The sequence below is a fragment of the Numenius arquata genome, chromosome 28, assembly GCF_964106895.1.
Source record: "Numenius arquata chromosome 28, bNumArq3.hap1.1, whole genome shotgun sequence".
Classification (NCBI taxonomy): domain Eukaryota; kingdom Metazoa; phylum Chordata; class Aves; order Charadriiformes; family Scolopacidae; genus Numenius; species Numenius arquata.
This window is the reverse complement of record NC_133603.1, coordinates 397,891-421,198: the sequence shown is the minus strand read 5'-3', so window position 1 is coordinate 421,198 and position 23,308 is coordinate 397,891. Positions and strand designations below refer to the sequence as shown.

Below are 23,308 nucleotides of genomic sequence, written 5' to 3'. Positions count from 1 at the left end.
CAGCAGCCTGTGTCAGGAACAGCGTGGTGAGTAGGACTCGGGAGGTGACCGTCCCCCTGTACTGGGCACTGGGGAGGTCCCACCTCAAGGGCTGTGTCCGGTTTTGGGCCCCTCACCACAAAAAAAGACCTTGAGGTGCTGGAGCGGGTCCAGAGAAGGGCAACGGAGCTGGTGAGGGGTCTGGAGACCTTCTGAGGAACAGCCGAAGGAGCTGTGGGTGTTCAGTCTGGAGAAGAGGAAGCTGAGGGGAGACCTTCTCGCTCGCTCCAACTCCCTGAAAGGCGGGTGTAGCCGGGGGGGGGGGGTGTCGGTCTCTTCTCCCAAGGAACAGGCGATGGGACGAGAGGAGACGGCCTCAAGTTGCACCAGGGGAGGTTCAGATTGGATATTGGGAACAATTTTTCCACAGAAAGTGGAAAATAATGTTGAGGAAGCACAAGAGCCCCGCAGCACAGCCCGAGGCCCGCCGTGGCCCGTCAGGCAGACACCTTTCGGGGGGGGGGGCTCAGGTGGGGGGGGCTCAGGCAGGTGACGCACGGGAGGGGCGGTCTCTCCTCTGGCAGCCGATTGGCTGGGTGGGGCGGCGGGAGAGCCGCGATTGGCGGAGAGCCGCGCTGGGGGGCGGGGCGGGGCGGTTTGAAGGAGCGCGGGGGGAAGATGGCGGCGGTGAGGGCCGGGTTCCTCGCGTTGCGGGGTGTGATGGCAAGGCGGGGGCTGGAGCGGGAGAACCAGAACCCGCGGCAGCGGCAGACGGAGCTGGGACCCGGCGGAGGGAGGCGCCAGCGCTTGGCAGAGGACAAGCGGCGTCTGGAGGAGGAGGTGGAGGAAGGGGGGCGAGCGGTGGCCGAGGCCGAAGGGCAGGCCAGGGCGCTGGCGGCCGCGCTGCAGGAAAGGGAGGTGGGTCACGGAGGGGGGAGATCTCCCTGCTTTCCTCCAGCAAAATGAGGAGAAAAATAAAAAAAAAGACACAACATCCGTGTCTTTTGCCGTGTGCGGCCGGTGTTGCCCGAGGAGCAGGAGCACCAGAGGGGGCTGGAGCATCTGCAGTTCCCCCCTGAGGACAACACTGTGCTGGTGCTCTCCAGGCCAAATGAGTTTTTTAAGGACAAAAGGGGGGCTTTCCAGCTCCTGCTCACCCAGGGGACCCGAGGATGGAGTTGGGGACCCCTCAAAAAAACCCCTTTTTCCCCCCAGAAAAAGTCTCATCTGGGGCGCGAGTCCCGAGGCGACGTACGCTACGACTTCAGCTTCGACCGCGTCTTCCCCCCGGCTGCCTCCCAGCAGGAGATCGCGCTGCTGGTGCAGGTCCCAGATTCCCCCCTCCCCTCGAAATCTCCCCCTGAACCCCCACCACCCCCCCCGAAAATGGCAAACAGCCCCCTCCTCACCTCTCTTGCCACCTCCCCTCCCCCCACAGTCAGCGCTGGACGGGTACCACGTCTGCATCTTCGCCTACGGGCAGACGGGGAGCGGAAAGACCTACACAATGGAGGGGCCGGAGGGGCGGACGAGCAGAGCAGGGGGGTGATCCCTCGCGCCGTGCGGCAGCTTTTCCAGGGAGCCCAGGAACTGGGGGAAAAGGGCTGGGAAGTGAGTTAAAAAAAAAAATATAGGCTCTATAGGGGGAGCCTTCGGGGACACTCTCTATAGGCAACCCTTTAGGGACCACCAGTTTGGGGTGACATTTTAGGGGTCACCCAGTTTACGGCCACTGGTTTGGGCCCCCCCCGCCCCCTCCCGGGCCACAAGTTTGGGGCCACGATCAGGGTTGAGCCCTTTCGGGGTCCCCCCTTTGGGGGCCACAGGTTTAGAGCCCCCAGTTTAGGCTGAGCCCTTTTGGGACTCCCCCCCTTTTTGGGGGGGCTCCCTCTGTGGCCCCAGCTTTGGGGTGACCCCTTCTCCCCCCCCTTTCTGGGGTGCCCCCAGCTGTGCTGAGCCTGGTGGACCTGGCGGGTAGCGAGCGGCTGGAGAAGTCGCTGTCGCAGGGGGAGCGGCTGCGGGAGACCCAGGCCATCAACGCCAGCCTGTCCGCCCTGGGGCACGTCATCATGGCCCTCTCCAACAAGGTAGGGGGCCTGGGGGGGTGCACAGGGGGGCCCCTGGGGCTTGCGGGGGGGGGCACTGGGGGTTCCTCAGGACCCCATCAATGCCAGCCCTGGGGCATCTCCTCATGGCCCTCTCCAACAAAGGGGGAGGCGGGGGGGGGCACAAGGGGGCCCTGGGGGTTGTGAGGAGGTTGGGGGGGGCACAGGGGGGCCCTGGGGATCGGGGGGGCCACTGGTGGTTGGGGGGTTCCTCAGGACCCCCATTGATGCCAGCCTGCCCACCCTGGGGCACGTCCTCATGGCCCTCTCCAACAAGGTATTGGGGGGGTGGGGGAGGGCCCTGAGGGTCAGGGGGGGGCACTGGGGATGGGGGGGTGGGGCCTGGGGTTTGGGGGTTCCTCAGGGCCCCCCCCCCGAACCCCCGCTGTCCCCACAGGAGCCCCACATTCCCTATCGCAACAGCAAACTGACCTACCTGCTGCAGAACTCCCTGGGGGGCTCCGCCAAGATGTGAGGGGGGGGAGGTTTGGGGGGGGCCAGAGCGGGTTGGGGGGTGGGAGGGTTGAGGGAGGTTTGGGGGGGCCTGGGGAGGCTGGGGGGAGTTTTGGGGGTGGGGGTGCTTGGGGGTTCTTTGTGGCTAGGGGTTGTTGGGGGGGTTTGTGGGGGGTGGGGAGGTGGTTTGGGGGGGTCTGGAGGGTGTTTGGGGTTATTGGGGGGTGGGGGAGGTTTGGGGGGGCCCCTTTGACACCCCACACCCCCGCGACTTCCCCCAGGCTCATGTTTGTGAACATCTCCCCCCTGGAGGAGAACTTCTCCGAGACCCTCAACTCCCTGCGCTTCGCCAGCAAGGTGGGGGGGGGAGGTTTGGATGGAGGGGGGGAGGGGGGGGAGCTCAAGGATAATTTGGGAAACAAGCAATGGGGAAATTTTCGGGGGGGGGGGGGCATTAATATGGCTTTGGGGGATGGATGATTTGGGAAGGGGGAGGATGGTTGGGGGGGCAGAGGAGTGTAACTGGGGGGACTGGGGCAGATTTGGGGGTGAACTGTTTGGGTGGGGGGGGAGTCAAGGGGGGGCCGGTTTGGGGGGAAAAGGGGTAGATTTGGGGGGGGGCTATTTTGGGAGGGCGGGGGTAGGTTTGGGTGAGGTTGGAGCTGTTGGAGAAGGGGCAGGTGTTTGGGGGGGGGGGGGTGTGTCAAGGGCCGTTTTGGGGGGGTCCTACAACACCCCCCCCCTTCCCCCTCCCTCAGGTGAACCAGTGCGTGGTGGGCACGGCCCACCCCAACCGGAAGTAACCCCCGCCACTTCCTGCCCCATCGCTGATTGGTTGTTCGCGCTCACGTGTCCCGGGGGAAAATGGCGGCGCCCCGCGAGGGGACCGCTGCTGCCGCCACCGAGCGCTGCTCTGAAATAAATGTAAAAACAATTGGATTGAACAATTGGATTGAACAATTGGATTGAACAATTGGATTGAACAATTGGATTGAACAATTGGATTGAACAATTGGATTGAACAATTGGCGGCGGCTGCAGCGGCCAGTTGAGGGGCTGGGGAGGGACACGGGGGAAGGGACATGGAGGGAGGGAGGGTGGGCTCCCAGTATGGTACTGGGACCAGTGCCACTCCCCCAGCCGCAGTCCCTACTCCCCTCCCCAGTTCCCCCCCCCAGCCCCAGCCCCAGTCCCTACTCCCCTCCCCAGTCGCCCCCCCCAGTCCCTACTCCCCCCCCCAGTTCCCCGTTACCTGCCCTGCCCGCCGCCCCCACGCTAAGGGGCAGGAGCGGGGCGCAGCCGTCGTCCCCCGCGGTCTGGACCCGTTTCCGCTCGGGCGCCACCACCTTCTCCCCGGCGGGGGCCGGTCTCCTGTCGGGGGCTCCACGCACCGGCCCGCGGGAAGAAAGCGGCGCCCGCCGCGCCCCGCGCCCCTTTGAATAGCCCGGCACCGCCCCGCCCCGCCCCGCCCCGCCCCCGCGCGCGGCTCTCCGCCAATCGCCGCTCTCTCGCCGCCTCGCCCAGCCAATCGGCTGCCAGAGGCTGCCCCTCCTTTTGCGTCACGTGATGCCGCACCGGCCGCTCCCGCCAGGCCCGACTGCCGGCGCGGGGGGCGTGGAGATAGGCGTGGCTTGGGCGACGGGGCGGGGCCTGGGGCTGGCGGAGCAGCGGGGCGCGGAGCCGTTGGGGGCGGAGAGATAGGCGGGACTTGCTGGAGGGAGGCGTGGTCTGATTTTGGCCGAGCGGCCGGGGAATGGGCGGTGGGGGCGGAGAGAGGGGCGTGGTCAGCGCGGCGGGGGCGGGGCCTGGAGCTGGGGGGCACAAGCCGAGCCCCGGGGGTGAGTTGGGGGCGGGGCCTGCGCGGCGGGGGCGGGGCCGGGGCAGCCCCGGGGTAGGGGGGGCCGGGGCAGTTCGGGGAGGGGGAACGGGGCGGGGGGGGCAGCGCCGTGAAGGGGGGGGGGGGCAGCGCCGGAGCAGCCCCGGGTTCCCCCTCCCCCGCCCCGGGGCTGGTGCCCGCGGGGGTCCCCGGGGTGGGGGGGGGGGGACCGGTGCCGCCGTCCCTCCGCGCCCCCCCTGTCCCCCCCGCTCGGCCCCGCCGCCGCCGGTAAGGGGGGGGGCCGGGACCCCGGGACACCCCGCGCCCCGCCGGGACCCCCCCGGTGCCAACCCCCCCCCCGGGGCAGGGGGGCTGGGGAGGCGACCTCCCTGGACGGGACCGCCCCGCTGCCTGCGTGAGCCCCCCCCGACCGGGACACCCCCCCCCCAACCGGGACAGCCCCCCCGCCCCCCAAATCGGGACCCCCCCGAGCGGGATACATCTCCCCCCCCCCAAACCCGGGGAGCTCCTCCCGAAACGGGACCCCACTAAACCGGGACACCCCCCCCAATCCGGGACACACCCCCCAGCCTGGGAGGGGCCCCCCCAAACCGGGAGCACTCAAAACGCACCCCACCCCCGCCCGCAAACCGGGACCCCCCCATCGCTGTGTGAGCCCCCCCCGGACCGAGACCCCCTCCGATTGGGAACCTGCCCTCTCCCCCATTCCTCCATGACCCCCCCCAGGCTGGGACACCCCCCCCCCCAAACTGGGAGCCCCCTCCAATCCAAGACACCCCCTCCAAACTGGGAGCCCCTCCCGTTCTTCCCTGAGCCCCCCCAGTCCGAGACCCCCCCAAAGTGGGACCCCCCCCAGTCCTGCATGGGCCCCCCCAAACTGGAAGCCCCGCCTATTACTCCATGAGCCCCCTCCCCCAAGATCTGGACCCCTCCTCAAATTGCACCCCCCCTCAGCCCCATTCCTTTGGGGGGGGTCCCCCCAAATCCTGCCCCCCCCCCAATCCCCTGCGTGAGCACCCCCAGATTGGGACCCCCCCCAACTGGGAGCCCCCACGTCCCAGCATGCCCCTCCCCCTGCCCCACTGCAAGCCACCCCAAACTGGGACCCCCCCAAACTGGGACCCTGCCCCCATCCCAGCATGCCCCCCCCCCTAAAACTGGCACCCCCCCAAACTGGGAGCCCCCTCCAATCCAAGACACCCCCTCCAAACTGGGAGCCCCTCCCATTCTTCCCTGAGCCCCCCCAGTCCGAGACCCCCCCAAAGTGGGAACCCCGCCCAATCCTGCATGAGCCACCCAGGCTGGGACCCCCCCAAACTGGGACCCTCCCCCCATCCAGCATGCTCCCCCCCCCAAACTGGGAGCCCCTCCCAGCCCCATTCCTTTGGGGGGGTGGGGTGGTAAATCCTGCCCCCCCCAATCCCTCTCCTCCGATGCATTTTTGGGGGGGGGTGTCCCTAGCTGGGGGTCACCCAGCTCCAACCCCCCCCCCCCAACAGGCACCCAGGATGTGATGGCGAGCGAGGCGGGGCCCCCCCCCAGCCGCGCCCCCGCTGCCCCCCCCCAGCCGCCCCCGCTTTTGGGAGGGCCAGGACGTCCTGGCCCGTTGGACGGACGGGCTCCTCTACCTGGGCACCATCAAAAAGGTGGGTGCCCGACCCCCCTAAATGCCCCCCTCCCCCCAAATGGCCCTCTCATTTTAACACCCCCCCCCTTTTTTTTTTTGCCCCCCCCCCCCCCCCCCAAGGTGGACACAGGGCGCCGGGGCTGCCTGGTGCAATTCGAGGATAATTCCCAATTCCTCGTCCTTTGGAAAGACATCAGCCCCGGTAAGAGCCTCCTCCTAAATTAATGAACCTTCCTTTAATTAATGAACCCCCCCCTCTCCTTTAATTAATTACCCCCCGTTGTTAATTGCCCCCCCCCCCCGCTAGCGGCAGTGCCGGGTGAGGAACAATCCTGCTGCGTCTGCTCCGGCCGAGCCCTGAACCCCGAAAACCTCCTGGTTCGCTGCGAGAAGTGCGGCCATGGTGAGTGTGCCCCCCCCCGCACCTATTCCGGGGACACCCCCCCCCAAAATGTAACAGCCCCCCCCCCCAAAGCCTACCACCAGCAGTGCCACCTCCCCGCCGCCCACCCCGCCGGACCCTGGATGTGCCGCCGCTGCGTCTTCGCCGTGGCCACCAAGGTGAGCCCCAACGAGGGGGGGGGGCGAGGGGTGTTTTGGGGGGGGGGGCACCACACGGGACACCCCCTCCCCTTCATTTGCCTCCCCCCCCCCTTCCTTGTCCCCGCAGAGGGGGGGGGCGCTGAAGAAGGGCCCCCAAGCCAAGGCGATGCTCAGCATGAAGGCGGTGCTGCCCTACCAGCTGAAGACCCTGGAGTGGGACCCCCCCCACCTCGCCAACCGCCAGCAGTGCTACTGCTACTGCGGGGGGCCCGGCGAGTGAGTACAGACCCCCCCCTACCCCCCCCCGCTTTGCAATTTCGGGGTGCCCCCCCCCCTTAAATTAATTAATTAATTAATCCCCCCCCAGGTGGAACCTGAAGATGCTGCAGTGCCGGGGCTGCGCCCAGTGGTTCCACGAAGCCTGTACCCAGTGTCTGAGCAAACCCCTGCTCTACGGGGACCGGTGGGTCCGGGGGGTCCGATTCGACCTGGAGCGGGAGATCCTGCCCTTCGCCAGCGCCAACTGGGACGCGCTGCTGCTGGGGCCGGTACGGGGGGGGCCCGCACCCCAAAAACCACGGGCGGGGGTCGGGGGGGGTCGGGTAGGGGTGGTCTCACCCCCCCTACGCCCCTGCAACCCCCCCCCCCTGCAGCTCGCCGAGACCCCCAAAGGGGAGCGCTACGGGCAGCTGCTGGGGGCTCTCAGCGCCCACAAGGACAGGTGGGTGCCTCCCCCCCCCGAACCCCCAAACCCCTCCTGACCCCCCCACCCCCCCAGCACCCCTAAATCCTTCCTGATGCCCCTGAATGCCCCAGCCCCCCACGAACTCCCCCCAAAGCCCCCAGACCCCTGCCCCCATGTTCGCTTCTCAGCCCCCCCTCTCCCCCCCTCTCCCCCCAGGTTCATCTCAGAGCCCCCCCAAAGCCCCCCCTCCAAGCCCCCAGCCCCTCCCAGACCCCCTAAAAGACCCCCCCGACCCCTCCAACCACCCCAAAGGCCCCCCCCAGCCCCCTCCCCAAACCCTTCCTCCTCCCCAGGTTCATCTCTCAGCCCCCCCAAAAGCCCCCCCCCTCCCCCAAACCACCCCAGAGCCCCCTCCAGACCCCCACAAGACCCTCCCCCCAAACCCAAGGCCCCCCCATCAGGCCCCCCCCCCAGCCCTCTCCAGAAGCGCCCCTCCCCCCCAACCCCCCCTCTCCCCCCCCCAGGTTCATCTCTCAGCCCCCCCTCTCCCCCTTGGTTCATCTCAATGCCTCCCCCCCAAGCCCCCAGCTCCCCCAAGCCCCTAAAAGACCCCCCCTTAAACCCCCCCAGATCCCCTCAAACCCCTCCTCCCCCCCCAGGTTCATCTCTCAGCCCCCGCAGCCCCCCCCTCTCCCCCCAGGTTCATCTCAAAGCCCCCCCCAAAGCTCCGAAGCCCCCCCTCCAAGCCCCCAGCCCCTCCCAACCCCCTAAAAGACCCCCCCCCCGAAACCACCCCAAAGCCCCCCCACAGCCCCCCCCACCCCATCCTCCCCCCCCAGGTTGATCTCTCAGCCCACCCCAGCAGCCCCCCCCCCTCGACCCCCCCCTCTCCTCCCAGGTTCATCTCGGGCCGAGAGATGAAGAAGCGCAAGGGGCTCTTTGGGCTGCACACGCGGGCGCCCACCCCGCTGCCCCCCGCTTTCCTGGGGGGGCCCCCCCCTGCCGCCCCCCCCTCCCCGCTCACCGACAGCAGGTGAGCGGCCCCGGCCGCCCTCCGCCCAGTAGGTAACGGCGGGGGGGGGGCTCTGGGGGTTCCCCCCCCAACCTACCCCCTGCACCCCCAAACCTCCCCCCTGTACCCCCCCGCCCGGGGGGGCCCCCCCCAAAACCCGGGCAGGATACGGAGGGTGTCTTACAGCTTCCCTTCACGGCAGGGCCAGGGGGGGTCCCGCCGCCGCCCGCCCCCCCCCGCCGCCCGCAGGTGAGCCCCCCCCCTTCCCTAAACTAGCACCCCGATATTTTAGGGGTGCCCCCCCTCACTGCCCCCAATTTTTACCCCTCCCCAGGGCCCCCCGGCAGCTCCTACAACTTCCGACGCACTGACGCCCGCTGCCCCCCCAGGTTTGGGGGGAGTCAGGGGGCCTGGGGGGGGCTGTAGGAGGATTGGGGGGGCTCTGGGGGTTGGGGGGGCTGGGGGGGCTGTAGGAGGACTGGGGGGGTTCCGAGTGTCTTGGCGGGGGGCCTGGGGGGGGGCCTGCCACCAACTTCAGACCATCTCCTCTGCTCCTGTCATTATTCCCTTGGGAGAAGAGGCCAACACCCACCTCTCTACACCCTCCTTTCAGGGAGCTGTAGAGATCAATGAGGTCTCCCCTCAGCCTCCTCTTCTCCAAACTAAACATGCCCAGTTCCCTCAGCCTCTCCTCGTATGACTTGTTCTCCAGACCCCTCACCAGCTTGGTGGCTCTCCTCTGGCCACGCTCCAGCAGCTCAATGTCCTTCCTGGAGTGAGGGGCCCAGAACTGAACACAGCCCTCGAGGTGAGGCCTCACCAGTGCCCAGTACAGAGGCACCATCACTGCCCTGCTCCTGCTGGCCACGCTGTTCCTGAGACAGGCCAGGATGCCGTTGGCCTTCTTGGCCACCTGGGCACACTTCTGGCTCATGTTCAGCCGGCTGTCCACCAACACCCCCAGGAAGACAACAGTTCCCTGTGCTTGTAAGGGACTTGTAAGAGGGAGGTTCCCAATCAGCTCCTCGGAGACCGGTCCAGAGAAGAGCCGTTACGGATAGTTTTAATAAAGTCTGTGACATATGTATCCCGTGTGCCTTGTTTTTCAGAATGTTTTAATATACAAAGGTAATGTTCCTGGGGTCGGGAGGACATCAAGAAGCAATCTACTCCAAGTATTCTGGCGGAGCTTATCAAGAAAGACCTAATTCTGATTCGTCATGTTCAATGAAGCCCTCACGATCCCGGAGGCTCTAAAGGACTCCTGTGAGACTATACAGTATGTCTTGTTTCAGCTTTCATTTCCTAATCAAGAAGAGACAGAATCTCAGTCTAGAAAAGTTATCAAACTCACTAGGTGTGGGAAAAGCTAATTCAGTTAAACAGCAACTTTGACCCAGAATTACATGTGTACAAATTGCCACAAAATAGATAAGCTGGAGTTCAGGGCCATAAACGACTTTCCTGTAAGACCCACAGAAATGAGGAGTGAAGGCGATTGCATGTCATCAGCTTACAAAAGAAAAAGATGAAAGTTTATTTTAGCTATGAAGGAAGGGCACCAGATTCTGTTCTCCTGCAGCTTGCTCGGTTTTAATTTGTCAGCTTTGGGTTCTTTAGGATGGGGTAAACTCACAAATTCACTTTCCGAAGTATTACTTAAGAATTCATACACTGAAACTCAATTACTGAAGCATTCCTCTCCAAATTTATGTAACTACAATTCTAAACTGAGATTCTTTGGCTTTAAACCTGCGGCTGTACAACCACAGATTGCAGTGTTTTGAGAAGCTGTAGGTTTGTTACATGAAAAAACCCGATTCGGTTTTGTTTTACAAAACAAAGACTGAAGGAATAATTCAACTTCCCCGTTATCACATAAGGGCTCCAAGTTTCCCTGCAACCAGAAAACATTATGCGTAAGAACAATTCTCAGTGGCGCTGGGAGGTAGATAAAGAGCTTTGGATAATTATTCACACCAAAATAACAGCTTTCTAAACGTCCACAAATTTTTTATCCCGGGCTATAGACAAAACAAACCAAAAAAATGCCCCACGTTCCTAATTGATTTCAGGTTCAGCAAGATGTTTTCAGTGGAAAAACATGTCCTCTGCTGCTTCTGTACCCGAGGTAGAACCTCTTCACACCAAGCTCCATGCTGGCACTCGGTGAAGTCACTGCAGATGGTGACACTGAACCGCAGAGACCAGGGCTGGCCTGTCGCTGCCCACAAGAAGGATGCCTCAGATGTCACCCCGATGCTCCCATCGCCCCACAGAAACAGAATGTTTTCCTTCCTTGCCTTGCCCAAATTCTTCTGAGATCGGCACTGGTGAGGCCCCACCTCGAGGGCTGTGTCCGGTTTTGGGTCCCCTACCACAAAAAAGACATTGAGGGGCTGGAGCGGGTCCAGAGAAGGGCAACGGAGCTGGTGAGGGGTCTGGAGAACAAGTCCTGTGAGGAGCGGCTGAGGGAGCTGGGGGCGTTCAGCCTGGAGAAAAGGAGGCTGAGGGGAGACCTTCTCGCTCTCTACAGCTCCCTGAAAGGAGGGTGTAGCCGGGGGGGTTCGGTCTCTGCTCCCAAGTCACAGGCGATGGGACAAGAGGAAACGGCCTCAAGTTGCCCCAGGGGAGGTTCAGACTGGACATTAGGAAAAATTTTGACACTGAAAGGGTTATCAAGCCTTGGAATGGGCTGCCCAGGGAAGGGGCTGAGGCACCATCCCTGGAGGTGTTCAAAAGACGGGTTGACATGGTGCTGGGGGACATGGTTTAGTGGTGGTTTTTTTTGTCAGAGTTAGGTTGATGGTTGGACTAGATGACCTTGAAGGTCCCTTCCAACCTGGGTGATTCTATGATTCTACTTTTTGGTCGGTTTTGATCTGCAATGCAACTGCACGGTTTTTCCAGATTTTGCCTTCTCGTTTAGCAGAGGCGAGGGGGGGCTCGTGCAGTGACTGTGTGGGACACCGATGGGATGAGCACAGGTGACTGTCACATCGATGGGCCCCGCTATGGGTCGACAGGGACTATAAATGACCGTTGTGCCCCACTGCAATGGGGGACCCCTCCCCACCACCCACCCTCACCCTTGCCAAGGCCTGAGAATCGCGGATCAATGGGACGCCGGTGACTCCGGAGGATCATCGAGCCGTCCTGTGGACCCACCATCGTGGTGGTGATAGACTATTTCTTGTCTTGCAGCTCTCCCAAATTCTGCTTCTCCTTTCCTCCTTTCCTCTCCCTCTGCCTTTTCTCTATTGCTGGCATCATTTTTTAGGTACCAACAATAAAACTACAGTAAAGAGCATCAGACCTCATTTGTGTCTCAATCGCGCCCCCGGAATCATTTTGAACCCCCTCCCGGACAAAAAAATCAGACCGGGACCTAACATATTACTGGTGGCGAAGATGGGATAGGATTCTGGGGACTGGGAGTGCTGTTTTTACTATTTGCTTATTGTGTGTATTGGAGAAGTGCTGAAGTTTTTGTGAACAGTAGGAATTTATTTTTGGATTTGTTTATTGACTGTTAGTGGTCTGTGAACATACGTGTGCGCCTCTCGGAGACGTAAGGGGGTGGGAATCTGTGTTGAATTGTTTAGTGTGCTATGTGCGACCTCTCCGAGTGACTGCCCCCGACCTTTGTTGTTGAAAACCAGATTTGAGTTTTGATTTTTTTTGTTGTTGTTGAGTAAATATGAGCGAGAGCCTCTCACCCCCTTCGGGGCGAGAAGTTTTGTCTGATCTTTTGGAAAAACATAATGCGCGCCCTTCAGTACCGGGTAGTGATTGGGCACGAGATAATTGGCATAATCTGCAGAGTGTTTCCGATCGAATCAGCGCCTTACAAAGGGATGCCAGACTTCGCTTTGGAAAAGGGCAATCTATTCTATGCGCCGTTCTGGGTGCTAGTTCAGTTGCTGCCGTAGAAGCTCGGGATCAGCGACGCGGCGCCGAGTCTCAAATTGTATAGTCTCTGCAGACTCTGGTACAATCATCTTTGCAAGGAGGAGTGGAGGAGTTAAAGGGGCAGTGAGATCAAGAGCGAGCTCAGGCGAGTTGTTTGCAGTCCGCCCTTAAAGAACAACTCCTTGCGGACGGGAGCAGAAGAGATCCCTTATACCCCAGCACAGAATTAGGCGAAGCGAAAGCTAAATTGGACGAGGGGAAAGCCCCTCCTTGTTCGCTCCAGGCCTCTTGTCAAAGTGGAGTATGAGTTTGACGATGGTCAAAATGCTGCCCCTCAACTTACCATTAAGGAAATGCCTTACTCCGCTGTGGAATTAGCTAAACTAAAGAAAGAATTTAGCCGTGCTCCCAGGGAGTCAGAGACAGAGTATGTGTGGAGAGTGTCCTCATCGGGTGGAGATCAGGTACTGTTAAGTGAGAAGGAAGCTGAAGGATATTGGGCCCCTGGAATGTTCTTAACTACTGGCCACCACCGGGCTCCCTGGTCCCTAACTCAAAAAGCAGGCTATTGGGCCGGAGGTCTCAGTCCTTCAGAAGGAGGAGACCCCCTTGCTATCTCCGGGTCGGTCGATCAGATAGTGGAAAGTGTGCAAAAAGGGGTTTGCCTGCAAATGATGTCCAACCATGAGCTTAGACTCCAACGAGAATCCCCCGTGATGCTGCCAGTAGACCCCGAATGAACGGCACCGCCGATAAGAGGACTCCCTGGCTCTTTGAAACCAATCGGTACACAGCTGCGAGGAACCATTAGGGCAGCGTGCCGAGGTGAGGCAGCTGCAGCAGAGGAAGGGGAAGAAAGAGCACCCCCCGATCACAGAGATCCAAACCGGAGGGCGTGGACATGGGGAGAAGTTGCCCAAGAATTAATTAACTACGGGTGAAAATATGGTCCTGTTAGTGTCCCCTCTGCCAAACCAGACTCGAAAGGGTTAAGACAGACAGAGCTAGAAACCCCTCCGGCTGCCAGAGCCAGAGAAAAAACAATGGGTCAGTGGCGGGAGGGAGATATCCAAGAGGCGAAATACCTTGTGGACTATGGGATGGCAGAAAGGTACTCCCCGAGATCTGATGGATGGGTTACCAACTGACACGCTAGAAAAACTGGTTAAGGAGTGGCCCGAGAAACCTGTGGCTCCCCAAAATTTAACTTCAAGCTGGACAAAGACGCCGGGCAATTCTACCCCGAGTCTCCGCTGCCCCCCCGCTTTCGATCTCTCCAGCAGGAATCTGCGGGAAACTCACTGCTCCGCTTCTCAACAGCGGGCGGAGGAGCGGAGGGGCCTGGCTACGTATCAGACAGCTCCCTATGAACCAGCGAGGAGATGTTATGATTACCTGTTTTGTAGGACCTAAGAAAATCCCAATTACATTTTTGGTAGATACTGGAGCTCGAATTTCAGCCTTGAGAACTGAGGATGCGTCCCGTAGTGGCATTTCAGTACGGAAGCGAGGGTTGTTGTAGCTGATGCGGTCGGCAATGTACAAGCACAATCATTAGCCACAGTTAACTGGACACTGCCGGGAGAGGAAACAACCGTTTTAACACCAATGGTTGTCGGACCATTCCCACTTAACCTCTTAGGGCTGGGTGTCTTGAAAGATAGAAAGTGGACGGACACAGGGGGAGGGAGCTGGTCTTTTGGTGCAGTGGAGGTGCGACTTTTACAAACCGCACCCCCACTTCCCCCCTTGAAAATAACAAACATCAAACCCCTCGGGGCACGAGAGGGAATAGCCCCACTGTTAGAGGACTTAAGGGAACAAGGAGCTGTCGGTCCTACTCACTCTCCTTTTAATTCCCCGGTACGGCCAGTCCGAAAGCCAAATGGCAAATTGAGATTGACTGTAGATTATCCAAGAGTAAATGCAAATACTGGTCCATTAACAGCTGCAGTGCCAAAACCAGCTGACCTCACAGCTACTACCCAGGAGCGAGCTCACCCTGTTATGGCAACTATCGATGTTAAGGATATGTTTTCAATGGTCCCTCTGCAACCTGAGGACCAGGATCGTTTCGAGGGTACAAGCATTCTCCCGCATTAGCCCACCATGCTTTAGCAAAAGAACTTGAACTGATCCCGCTAGAAGAAGGAGTCAGAATTTACCAATACATCGATGATGTGCTAATAGGAGGAAATCAGACAGAAAAGGCTCAAAAAACACAAAATGACATTATTGTCCATTTGGAGAGTTTAGGATTAAAGATTCCACCTGAAAAGGTTCAAGCCCCCTCCAACGAGGTTAAATTCTTAGGAATCTTGTGGAAAGGAGGAATGACCTGCATTCCTAAAGATACTCTTACCACGCTAGACCAGGGAAAAATGCCCGGATCAAAGAAAGAGTTGCAGCATGTGTTGGGATTGCTCGTGTTTTGGAGAAAACATATCCCAGACTTTTCTATCATTGCCAGACCTTTGTATGACTTACTGAGAACAGGTGTGTCTTGGGACTGGACCCCATTCGTGAAGAAGCTTTGCAGCTTTTAATACATGAAGCAGCGAATCACCAGGCACTTGGCCCTGTATATCCCACGGATCCTGTGCAAATTGAGTGGGGGTTCTCTCAATCAGGATGGTCATTACGCTTTCGGCAAAAAGATCCTGAAGGTCCTCCTTGTCCTATCAGTCTTTCTGTCGGGTCCTTACAGGGCGCACTCACCATGGCCGCACTTCTCGCAGCGAACCGGGAGGTTTTCGGGGTTCAGGGCTCGGCCGGAGCAGACGCAGCAGGATTGTTCCTTGCCCGACACCGCCGCTGGGGGGGGATGCAATTAATGACAGGGGGGTAACTAATTAAAGGAGGGGAGGGGTTCATTAATTTAGGGGGAGCAGTTCTTACTGGGCCTGATGTCCCTTTACTTGAAGGGACTATTTTTACCTTAAAATTCTGGCAGGTGGCAACAGACCAAAGGAGAGGAGTAGGAGAGAAGGACGGGAGAAGCCGGGTGAAGGGTCCCTCTCGACTCCTGGTTTGACCAATGGAGGTGACACAATCATAGAACCATGGGATTGTCGGGGTTGGAAGGGACCTGTGGGATCATCTGCTCCAACCATGAACCCAACGCTGATAAAAGCCATCACTGACCCATGTCTCTAAGCACCATCTCAACCGGGCTTTTGAATCCCTCCAGGGATGGTGCCTCCACGCCTTCCCTGGGCAGCCCATTCCAAGGCTTCATAACACTTTCCATGGAAAAAATGTTCCCAATATCCAATCTGAACCTCCCCTGGTGCAACTTGAGGCCGTCTCCTCTCGTCCCATCGCCTGTTCCTTGGGAGAAGAGACCGACACCCCCCCCCCGGCTACACCCGCCTTTCAGGGAGTTGGAGCGAGCGAGAAGGTCTCCCCTCAGCCTCCTCTTCTCCAGACTGAACACCCACAGCTCCTTCGGCTGTTCCTCAGAAGGTCTCCAGACCCCTCACCAGCTCCGTTGCCCTTCTCTGGACCCGCTCCAGCACCTCAAGGTCTTTTTTTGTGGTGAGGGGCCCAAAACCGGACACAGCCCTTGAGGTGGGACCTCCCCAGTGCCCAGTACAGGGGGACGGTCACCTCCCGAGTCCTACTCACCACGCTGTTCCTGACACAGGCTGCTGGCCTCCTTGGCCACCTGGGCACGCTGCTGGCTCATGTTCAGCCCACAGTCGACCAACACCCTCAGGTCCTCTTCCTTGGGGCAGCTCCAGCCGCTCTGCCCCAGCCTGGAGCATCCATGGGATTGGTGTGACCCAAGGGCAGGACCCGGCACTTGGCCTTGTGGAACCTCATCCCATTGGCCTCGGCCCATCGATCCAGCCTGTCCAGATCCCTCTGCAAAGCCTTCCTGCCCTCCAGCAGATCAACATCCCACCCAGCTTGGTGTCGTCTCTGAAGTGCTTGAGGGAGCACTCAATCCCCTCCTGCAGATCATCGATGAAGATGTTGAAGAGAACCGGCCCCAGCACCCAGCCCCGGGGGACACCACTGGTGTTTCTAGATCTTTCAGGAAGTTCAGAGTGACACTCACAGGGAATGGACCGCAGCAAATCACGGCTCCCAGCTCAGACCCCGGGCAGGAACACCCCGTTGCCAGGTCCTGCGTGTCCTACAGATGAAACCTCGAGAGCTCCCTGTGCTGAATGTGTCTAAAGGCAGCGGCATGATGGACGAAAGGATTCCTGAAAACCAGATTCATCAAAAGCGACTTCTGTAAGTCCCTGGGCAAAACTGCCCACGGTATCACCACATTATGGAATCACAGAATCACACGGGGTTGCAAGGGACCTCTGGAGATCATCTCCTCCAACCCCCTGCCAGAGCAGGTCCACCCAGAGCAGGTCCCAGAGGAAGGTGTCCAGGTGGGGTTTGAATGTCTCCAGAGAAGGAGACTCCACCACCTCCCTGGGCAGCCTGTCCCAGGGCTCTGCCACCCTCCCAGGAAAGAAGTTCCTCCTCGTGTTTAGGTGGAACTTCTTATATTCAAGTTTGTGCCCGTTTCCTCTTGTCCTGTCCCTGGGCACCACTGAAAAAAGACCGGCCCCGTCCTCCCGACACCCACCCTTTAAGTATTTATAGGCGTTGATCAGATCCCCCCTCAGTCTTCTCTTCTCCAGACTAAAAAGACCCAAGTCCCTCAGCCTTTCCTCATCAGAGAGGTGCTCCAGGCCCCTCATCATCTTGCTCCTGCATCCCCTGCTTGCCTTCCTCTGCCCGGGGACTGCCTCAGAGATTCCCCGATCCATGAGGTGCCGAGGTTAAATTTGTTCTTTGCCTTTAATCTGTGTTTTTGTGGTTGTTCCTGCGTCCTGCCTGCATCGGCTCACACAATTATTATTTTTAGTGCTTGGGTTGTGCATCGTTTCGACCTTGGGAAAGAGGATGGAACTCGGCTTTGTTGTGCTACATCAAGATAAAGGCTGTTAATGAAAATATAATTACTGCAGGAGCGGTAATGTACTAGATTGGAGTTGGGTAGCTATCCTATTTTTTGAGCTTGCTGCTTTTGAGGTAGAAAAACTGTAAAGTTTAAATGTTTAAAGAAGTGCTAATAACTTCTACAGATTTACGCAACGACCGTTTAAATACCCTGAACTCAAGAAAATGGAGTAGAAAGCAAAAGCCGGAAGAGACACGTGTAAGAACAGAGAAATATAAAACCTTAAATCTTTTTGAGTTGCCTGAATCCCGGTTGACATCATTTGGAAATACTTCTTTCTAGGTTTGTCCAAAGCCTTTGCATTGAACCCACCAGCCTTCATCTGCCTTCCACTCTGCTTCTATCTACTTCTTGTCTAAATCTTACATGAGAGATGGGAAAAAGTCAATTCCTCTTTCTCTTCTAATGCTTTTGTTATCGGGGGGCGGGGGGAGGGTTGGTGTCTAAGCCCAGTTGTAACCCATACGGAATTATTTTCCCTACGGCTATTTGTGTGATCCTCTGAAAGAAACCTTACTAGTCTGACACACTGAATTCTAATTAATTTCTGCAGCAAGTTACTCTGTCTTCTTGAATGATAACACTTGGTCTAACAACCTTTTACATACGTTTAAATGTGTTGGTTTTTTTTCCGTTACTGCATTTTTGGTCTTTCTGTGAACGGTCCATGAGGAAGGAGTAGGTCTGTCACCAAGAACATCAATTGCCATGTGAGCAAAACACTGATTTTATGTGGGATCTCTTTGATGACGTTTCTATGAGACATAAGGATTGTGTACAAAGTGTGATCTCTAAAGAAATAAAACAAGCCCCGAATCTTCTGTCTTATTATTTTAGCTTTTGGCTTTTCCATGCCGCTGTTTCCTCCTTTTTAAATGATCTAAGAAGTTGGGAAAAGAAGGGAGATCGGGCTTTTTCTTTTTTTTTAGAGCTGCAGAATGGCTGAAATGGAGGTACTTCCGGCAGAATTATTTTTAGGGTGTTCTTTTTTGCTGCTTTTACAACCTGATAAAAATATGCCTGGTCTGTCCCGGAAAACCAAGAAAACTTATTAAAAAAGCCAGCTGGAAAGTTGCTCTTTTGTGAGCTTCAGCTGAACTTTTGGATGCTGCAGAAGTCTGTGTTAAAGAATGAACTTCTGTCTTGTTTTCTTTTTCACATGAAGTAGTAAAAATTTAGGTCTCAAGACCTCTTTCCCTTTCCCGTCACCTCCTCCCAAAATCTCATACAACATGATTTCTGTTTGGTTTTTGCTCTAATTAAACACGAGGGTCTTAGGAAGCTGCGTAAACCTTGTCACTAAGCGTTCCTAGGGAGATAAAGCTTTAAGTGCTTTAATTTGTGTGGTTTAATACTGTCTCTCTGTCTTCCAGCACCGAGCCCTTGGATGCGTTCGCCCATGGAGACGCCTTCCAGTGAGTCCAGTAAACGACGTCGTCTTTACCGGTCCATCAGATGGTGTCCGGCTTCTTCCTGGGGACACCCGAGAGTCTTCCCGCGGAGGTGAGATCTCTGGGTGGAAAAGAGAATTGATCATAGAATCACTCAGGTTGGAAGGGACCTTCAAGGTCATCTAGTCCAACCATCAACCTAACTCTGACAAAAAAAACCACCACTAAACCATGTCCCCCAGCACCATGTCAACCCGTCTTTTGAACACCTCCAGGGATGGTGCCTCAGCCCCTTCCCTGGGCAGCCCATTCCAAGGCTTGATAACCCTTTCAGTGTCAAAATTTTTCCTAATGTCCAGTCTGAACCTCCCCTGGGGCAACTTGAGGCCGTTTCCTCTTGTCCCATCGCCTGTGACTTGGGAGAAGAGATCGACCTCCCCCGGCTACACCATCCTTTCAGGGAGTTGTAGAGAGCGAGAAGGTCTCCCTTCAGCCTCCTTTTCTCCAGGCTGAACGCCCCCAGCTCCCTCAGCCGCTCCTCACAAGACTTGTTCTCCAGACCCTTCACCAGCTCCGTTGCCCTTCTCTGGACCTGCTCCGGCCCCTCAATGTCTCTTTTGTTGTAAGGGGCCCAAAACTGGACACAAAAATAGTCCCTGAAGGATAAGGCAGTGCTCAAGTAGGAGAATTATTGGCTGTGTGCAATGTCTTTCAGCACGAGGATCAATTTACCTCTCCTGCCTATATCTACACTGATTCTTTCACTGTCTTTTAAGGGTGCACTGAGTGGCTCCCATTCTGGGAACAGAACGGGGGGGAAGTTAAAGGAAAAGTGGCAAGATATTCCAGCAACTGCTAAACAAGGGAGCTTTGCAGTGGCATGGATTGCCTCCCACCAGACCCACGAAACTCCGGCTAGCCGATGGAACAATGAAGCCGATGAGATGGCCCGACTTGCCCCCTCGCAAAATGAACCAATAGGGGAGAATTGGGAACGACTTCTGGAATGGTTACATGTGAAAAGGGGGCACACTGGGGCAAAAGATCTGCATGGAGAAGCTCAAACAAGAGGTTGGCCAGTCACCCGAGGAAATTGTCAGACTTGTATTCCAGCTCGTGGCCGATGCCGCGCGCCATTAGGAAAACATCCTCTTAGGGAAGACCCACTACGTATTTGAACGGGTGAAGGACTGTGGGGTGCCTGGCAAATAGATCACATGGGTCCATTCCCAAGATCTAATGGAAAATATTATGTACTCGTAGGGGTAGAAATAACATCAGGCCTAGTGCAAGCCGAGGCTTTTCCCCGTGCCACAGGAGAGAACGCTGTTAAAGCCTTGCAACTGTGGCTTAGTACCCTTCCTAAGCCTCAGGCAATTCAGTCGGACAATGGGTCTCACTTTACAGCTAAAATTGTTCAGGACTGGGCCAAAGAGAAAGGAATTCAATGGGTATTTCACACTCCGTACTATCCTCAGGCTAATGGAACAGTGGAACGTACTAATGGCCTCCTCAAACCCCATGAATCAGAGTGGGACAAACAGCCTTTCGGAAGCTGTTGCCCACGGTAACAGCCGGTGGGGGGTGAATGGATGCCCCAAAATTACAGCCTTTAGCCCACAAGCTCCTACCATAGTCCCAACAGCTCCTGGCCCAGACCACCCCAGTAAACCCTCGCATTACCCTGGACAACCAGTCCTGGTGGAACTACCTACGATAGGAGCAGTTCCCCTAGCATTGGGTACACCCCTTAACAAATATACCTGGATTGCAAAAGATGCCCTAGACAAAGAATACAAAATTAATACTAGATGGACCGTCCCATCTTTTTAGTATCTGTAATCCCGCTTCCCGTTTTGAACCGAGGATGGCTTTTCTTTCATCTTGTCTTTCCAGGAACAGTCCACCAAAAACCAAAGACTCTACTGCAAGCTGTACTGAAGATATATGTAGGCTTTAATGCTTTAATCCTTTGCATCGTATTGGTACAATTGCTTTGTTTCGCTTATGCTTTTAGGATGTATTGTGTATCATCACAGAAACTGTTTTGGGCAACTCTTTACCCTTAGCTCTTGGGGAAGCTGTAGTCTCATAGATGTTACTGAATAGAAAAATGAGTTTGTGACGTTAGGGACCTCTGTAGCCCGGGCATTCAACCTCACTAATTGTTGGGTGTGCGGAGGACCACTTGGTTCGGCGAGCTGGCCGTGGACCTCGGTCCCTGTTTCCCCTAATGGCTAGTGAGCAATTACAGCGAAGAAAAAAAGGACATGTTGGGAAGAAGAAAGCTCACCATCTCCTTGGCCAATCCGATACCCAGCTCGAGGCTGAATTAAAGAATAAGGCTAGGTATGGCTTGAAGGTTTGCTTACCTAAGTATGAGTTAGCAAATATAACTTGGCTGACCACAAATAGGGGCCTACACCCCTGCAGAGCTACGATAAGTAACAAGACAGGAAGGTACCTATGTAGATAGCAATTGTGAGGCCAGCACAATGTTATCTTATCTCTGACAAATGGGGGGCTCCAAGAGGGAGGTAGCATATGGTAATGAGTTACTGGAAACTAATGAATATGTTAAAACTCCTTGCATGAATATGTACGTATGGTGTGCATATATGTTGTTAAACTGACTCTGTCGGGCACGCACATTTGGAGGAGCTATCCCCTGTGCGTCCAGCGCTGCAATAAAGGATACCTGCTTAATAGTCATCCCGACTATTGAGTCCTGATTTCGTCTTTCACAGCATCAATTCTGGCACCCCAGGTGGGACCCTCTCTGCTCGGCTGCAGGACCCTCTGAGAACAGGACTCCCTAGGGTACCCCCGGGATCTTCCCGGAGGGACTCCTCGCCTCATACGGATCACTGCGGGGGCAGACAAGGACCATCTAGAAAATAAGGTATTCTTTTAAGAAAAATTAGAGAAAAAAAAAAAAAAAAAAAAAAAGAGTTTTGGTTTTTGGAACCGGTCATTTGGGGTTCCCATAAGTCGTAGGAGACGTCCTACGCAGGGCGCTGTATGCCAGGCTACTAGTGCCTGAGGGCATACTGTGTACGTGAGTTGTGCTGCGCAACTCAGGTTGTGCTGCGCTCTCTTGCATTACGTACACTTGGTTTGGTTTGTGTATGCGGGTATAGGCACATTTTGTGCTTTGTACTTCTGTATTTCATACACTTGGTTTGTGTACGCGGGTACAGGCACATTTTGTGCTTTGTACTCCTGTATTTCGTACACTTGGTTTGGTTTGTGTATGCGGGTATGAGCACATGCTGTGTTTTGTACTTTTGTATTTCATACACTTGGTTTTAGTACGTTAGGTACGGTCGCGAGTAAAGCTAAGTACCTTTGCATTAACGTACTTTGTGGTGGTAGTAACTTATCGGTATTGAAATTGGAACTGTTTAAAGGAATTGTTTATTGAAAGTTGATTTGGATTTGGTAAAAGGTGTGTGAATGAATTGAGCTAGCTCTTGTATGACTGAGACGCGGCACAGCTGCGAAGCGAGTGTGGAGTTCTGATCCGCGGTTCCGTTATCCCGCGAGGGGTGCGGCCGGAGATGAACAAAGCGAGTATATTTGGTTGACTGGATGAATATGATCGGTCATATAAATGGATATTGTCCTTTCCACCCAGATAACGGGTGTAAAGCAAACAATAAGTGTTAAGTGTTAAAATTGTTTTAAGATTTTTTCACTGGTTTGGGTCTAATTCAGATTGTACTGATCTTGAGTGCCCTAATTGCCAGCTGTGGATGCAGTGGGAGGAATATTGAGGAGACAGATTGTATCCTCTAACTGTACTGTGTTAAATTAGCAAATATGGGGGAACAGCAAAGTGGCGGAATTGTGAAAAAGAGCCCCATAGGATGTATTTTAAAACATTGGAAAAATATAGGAGGACCGTCAGGTGGGAACGTGAATAAGAAAACTTTGATAAAATATTGTAATCAATGGTGGCCCTTATACAAATTAGATGATGGAGAAAAGTGGCCTCTTAATGGAACCCTAAACTATAATACTATGTTGCAGTTGATGTTGTTCTTACGGAGAGAAGGAAAATGGGATGAGGTTATGTATGCGGATATGTTTTTCACTTTGCGAAATCATCCTGAATGGCAAAAGGACTGCGGATTTAATATACCACCGCAAGACCCTTTAGTTTTGTCCCTCGAGAAAGAACATAAAGATAAAAGGAAGGGGCAGCAGAAAATGAAGAGATGTTGCTCGGCATGTAGTATTGGACAAAGGTGTTTAAAAGTGACAGAATCCAGTAAGAGGAAAGAGGAAACAGAAGATCAGCTTGAGGATTTGGGAATGCCCCCCCCTCCATTGCCAGATCCGCTTTCTCCACCCCAGTCGCCATTCCCTGAGACAGAGGGTGGCGGTAGCGGTGAGGAAGAAGGGGAAGCGGCAACTGCTTTTACTCCAGTTACTGCAAGAACCAGGAGCAAAACTCAGAGAGCTCCACAACTCCTAGCCCCGTTACGGGAAGTAATGGGATCTAGTGGACCAGCTAGAGTGAAAATTCCGTTTTCCACCACTGATTTAAATGACTGGAAGGAGGTAGCTAGAGGGTATCGAGATGATCCCTCTAAGGTGGCAAAACGATTTGAATTGATAGTTAGAAATCAAGAATTAATGCCTGTAAGCAAGGATTTTGTAAATGTAATAGGAGCCACTGGCCAGCAGAGAAAGGCGTTCTTTTCGGAACCCCTTAGATTTAAATTAGGAAAACAGATCGGAATACATCGATTTTTATACTTGCCACATTCCCCCAAATCACTGTTAG

The 23,308-nt window shown here is 56.1% G+C and overlaps 1 protein-coding gene and 1 pseudogene across 1 annotated transcript in view; both read left to right on the top strand.

Annotated features, from left to right (window-relative positions):
- The first annotated feature begins 1,151 nt into the window (after positions 1–1,151).
- The window catches only part of LOC141476070 (PHD finger protein 1-like), a 50,441-nt gene continuing 28,284 nt past the window's right edge, over positions 1,152–23,308 (top strand). The window contains exons 1-11 of the mRNA XM_074164688.1: positions 1,152–1,230; positions 1,927–2,066; positions 2,482–2,555; positions 2,819–2,894; positions 3,296–3,336; positions 5,942–6,020; positions 6,122–6,203; positions 6,309–6,404; positions 6,477–6,562; positions 6,672–6,820; positions 6,912–7,007. Coding sequence (XP_074020789.1) covers positions 1,152–1,230; positions 1,927–2,066; positions 2,482–2,555; positions 2,819–2,894; positions 3,296–3,336; positions 5,942–6,020; positions 6,122–6,203; positions 6,309–6,404; positions 6,477–6,562; positions 6,672–6,820; positions 6,912–7,007 — 998 coding nt within the window. The remainder of the gene's footprint in view (positions 1,231–1,926; positions 2,067–2,481; positions 2,556–2,818; positions 2,895–3,295; positions 3,337–5,941; positions 6,021–6,121; positions 6,204–6,308; positions 6,405–6,476; positions 6,563–6,671; positions 6,821–6,911; positions 7,008–23,308) is intronic.
- On the top strand, positions 11,942–13,566 carry LOC141476058 (uncharacterized; annotated as a pseudogene).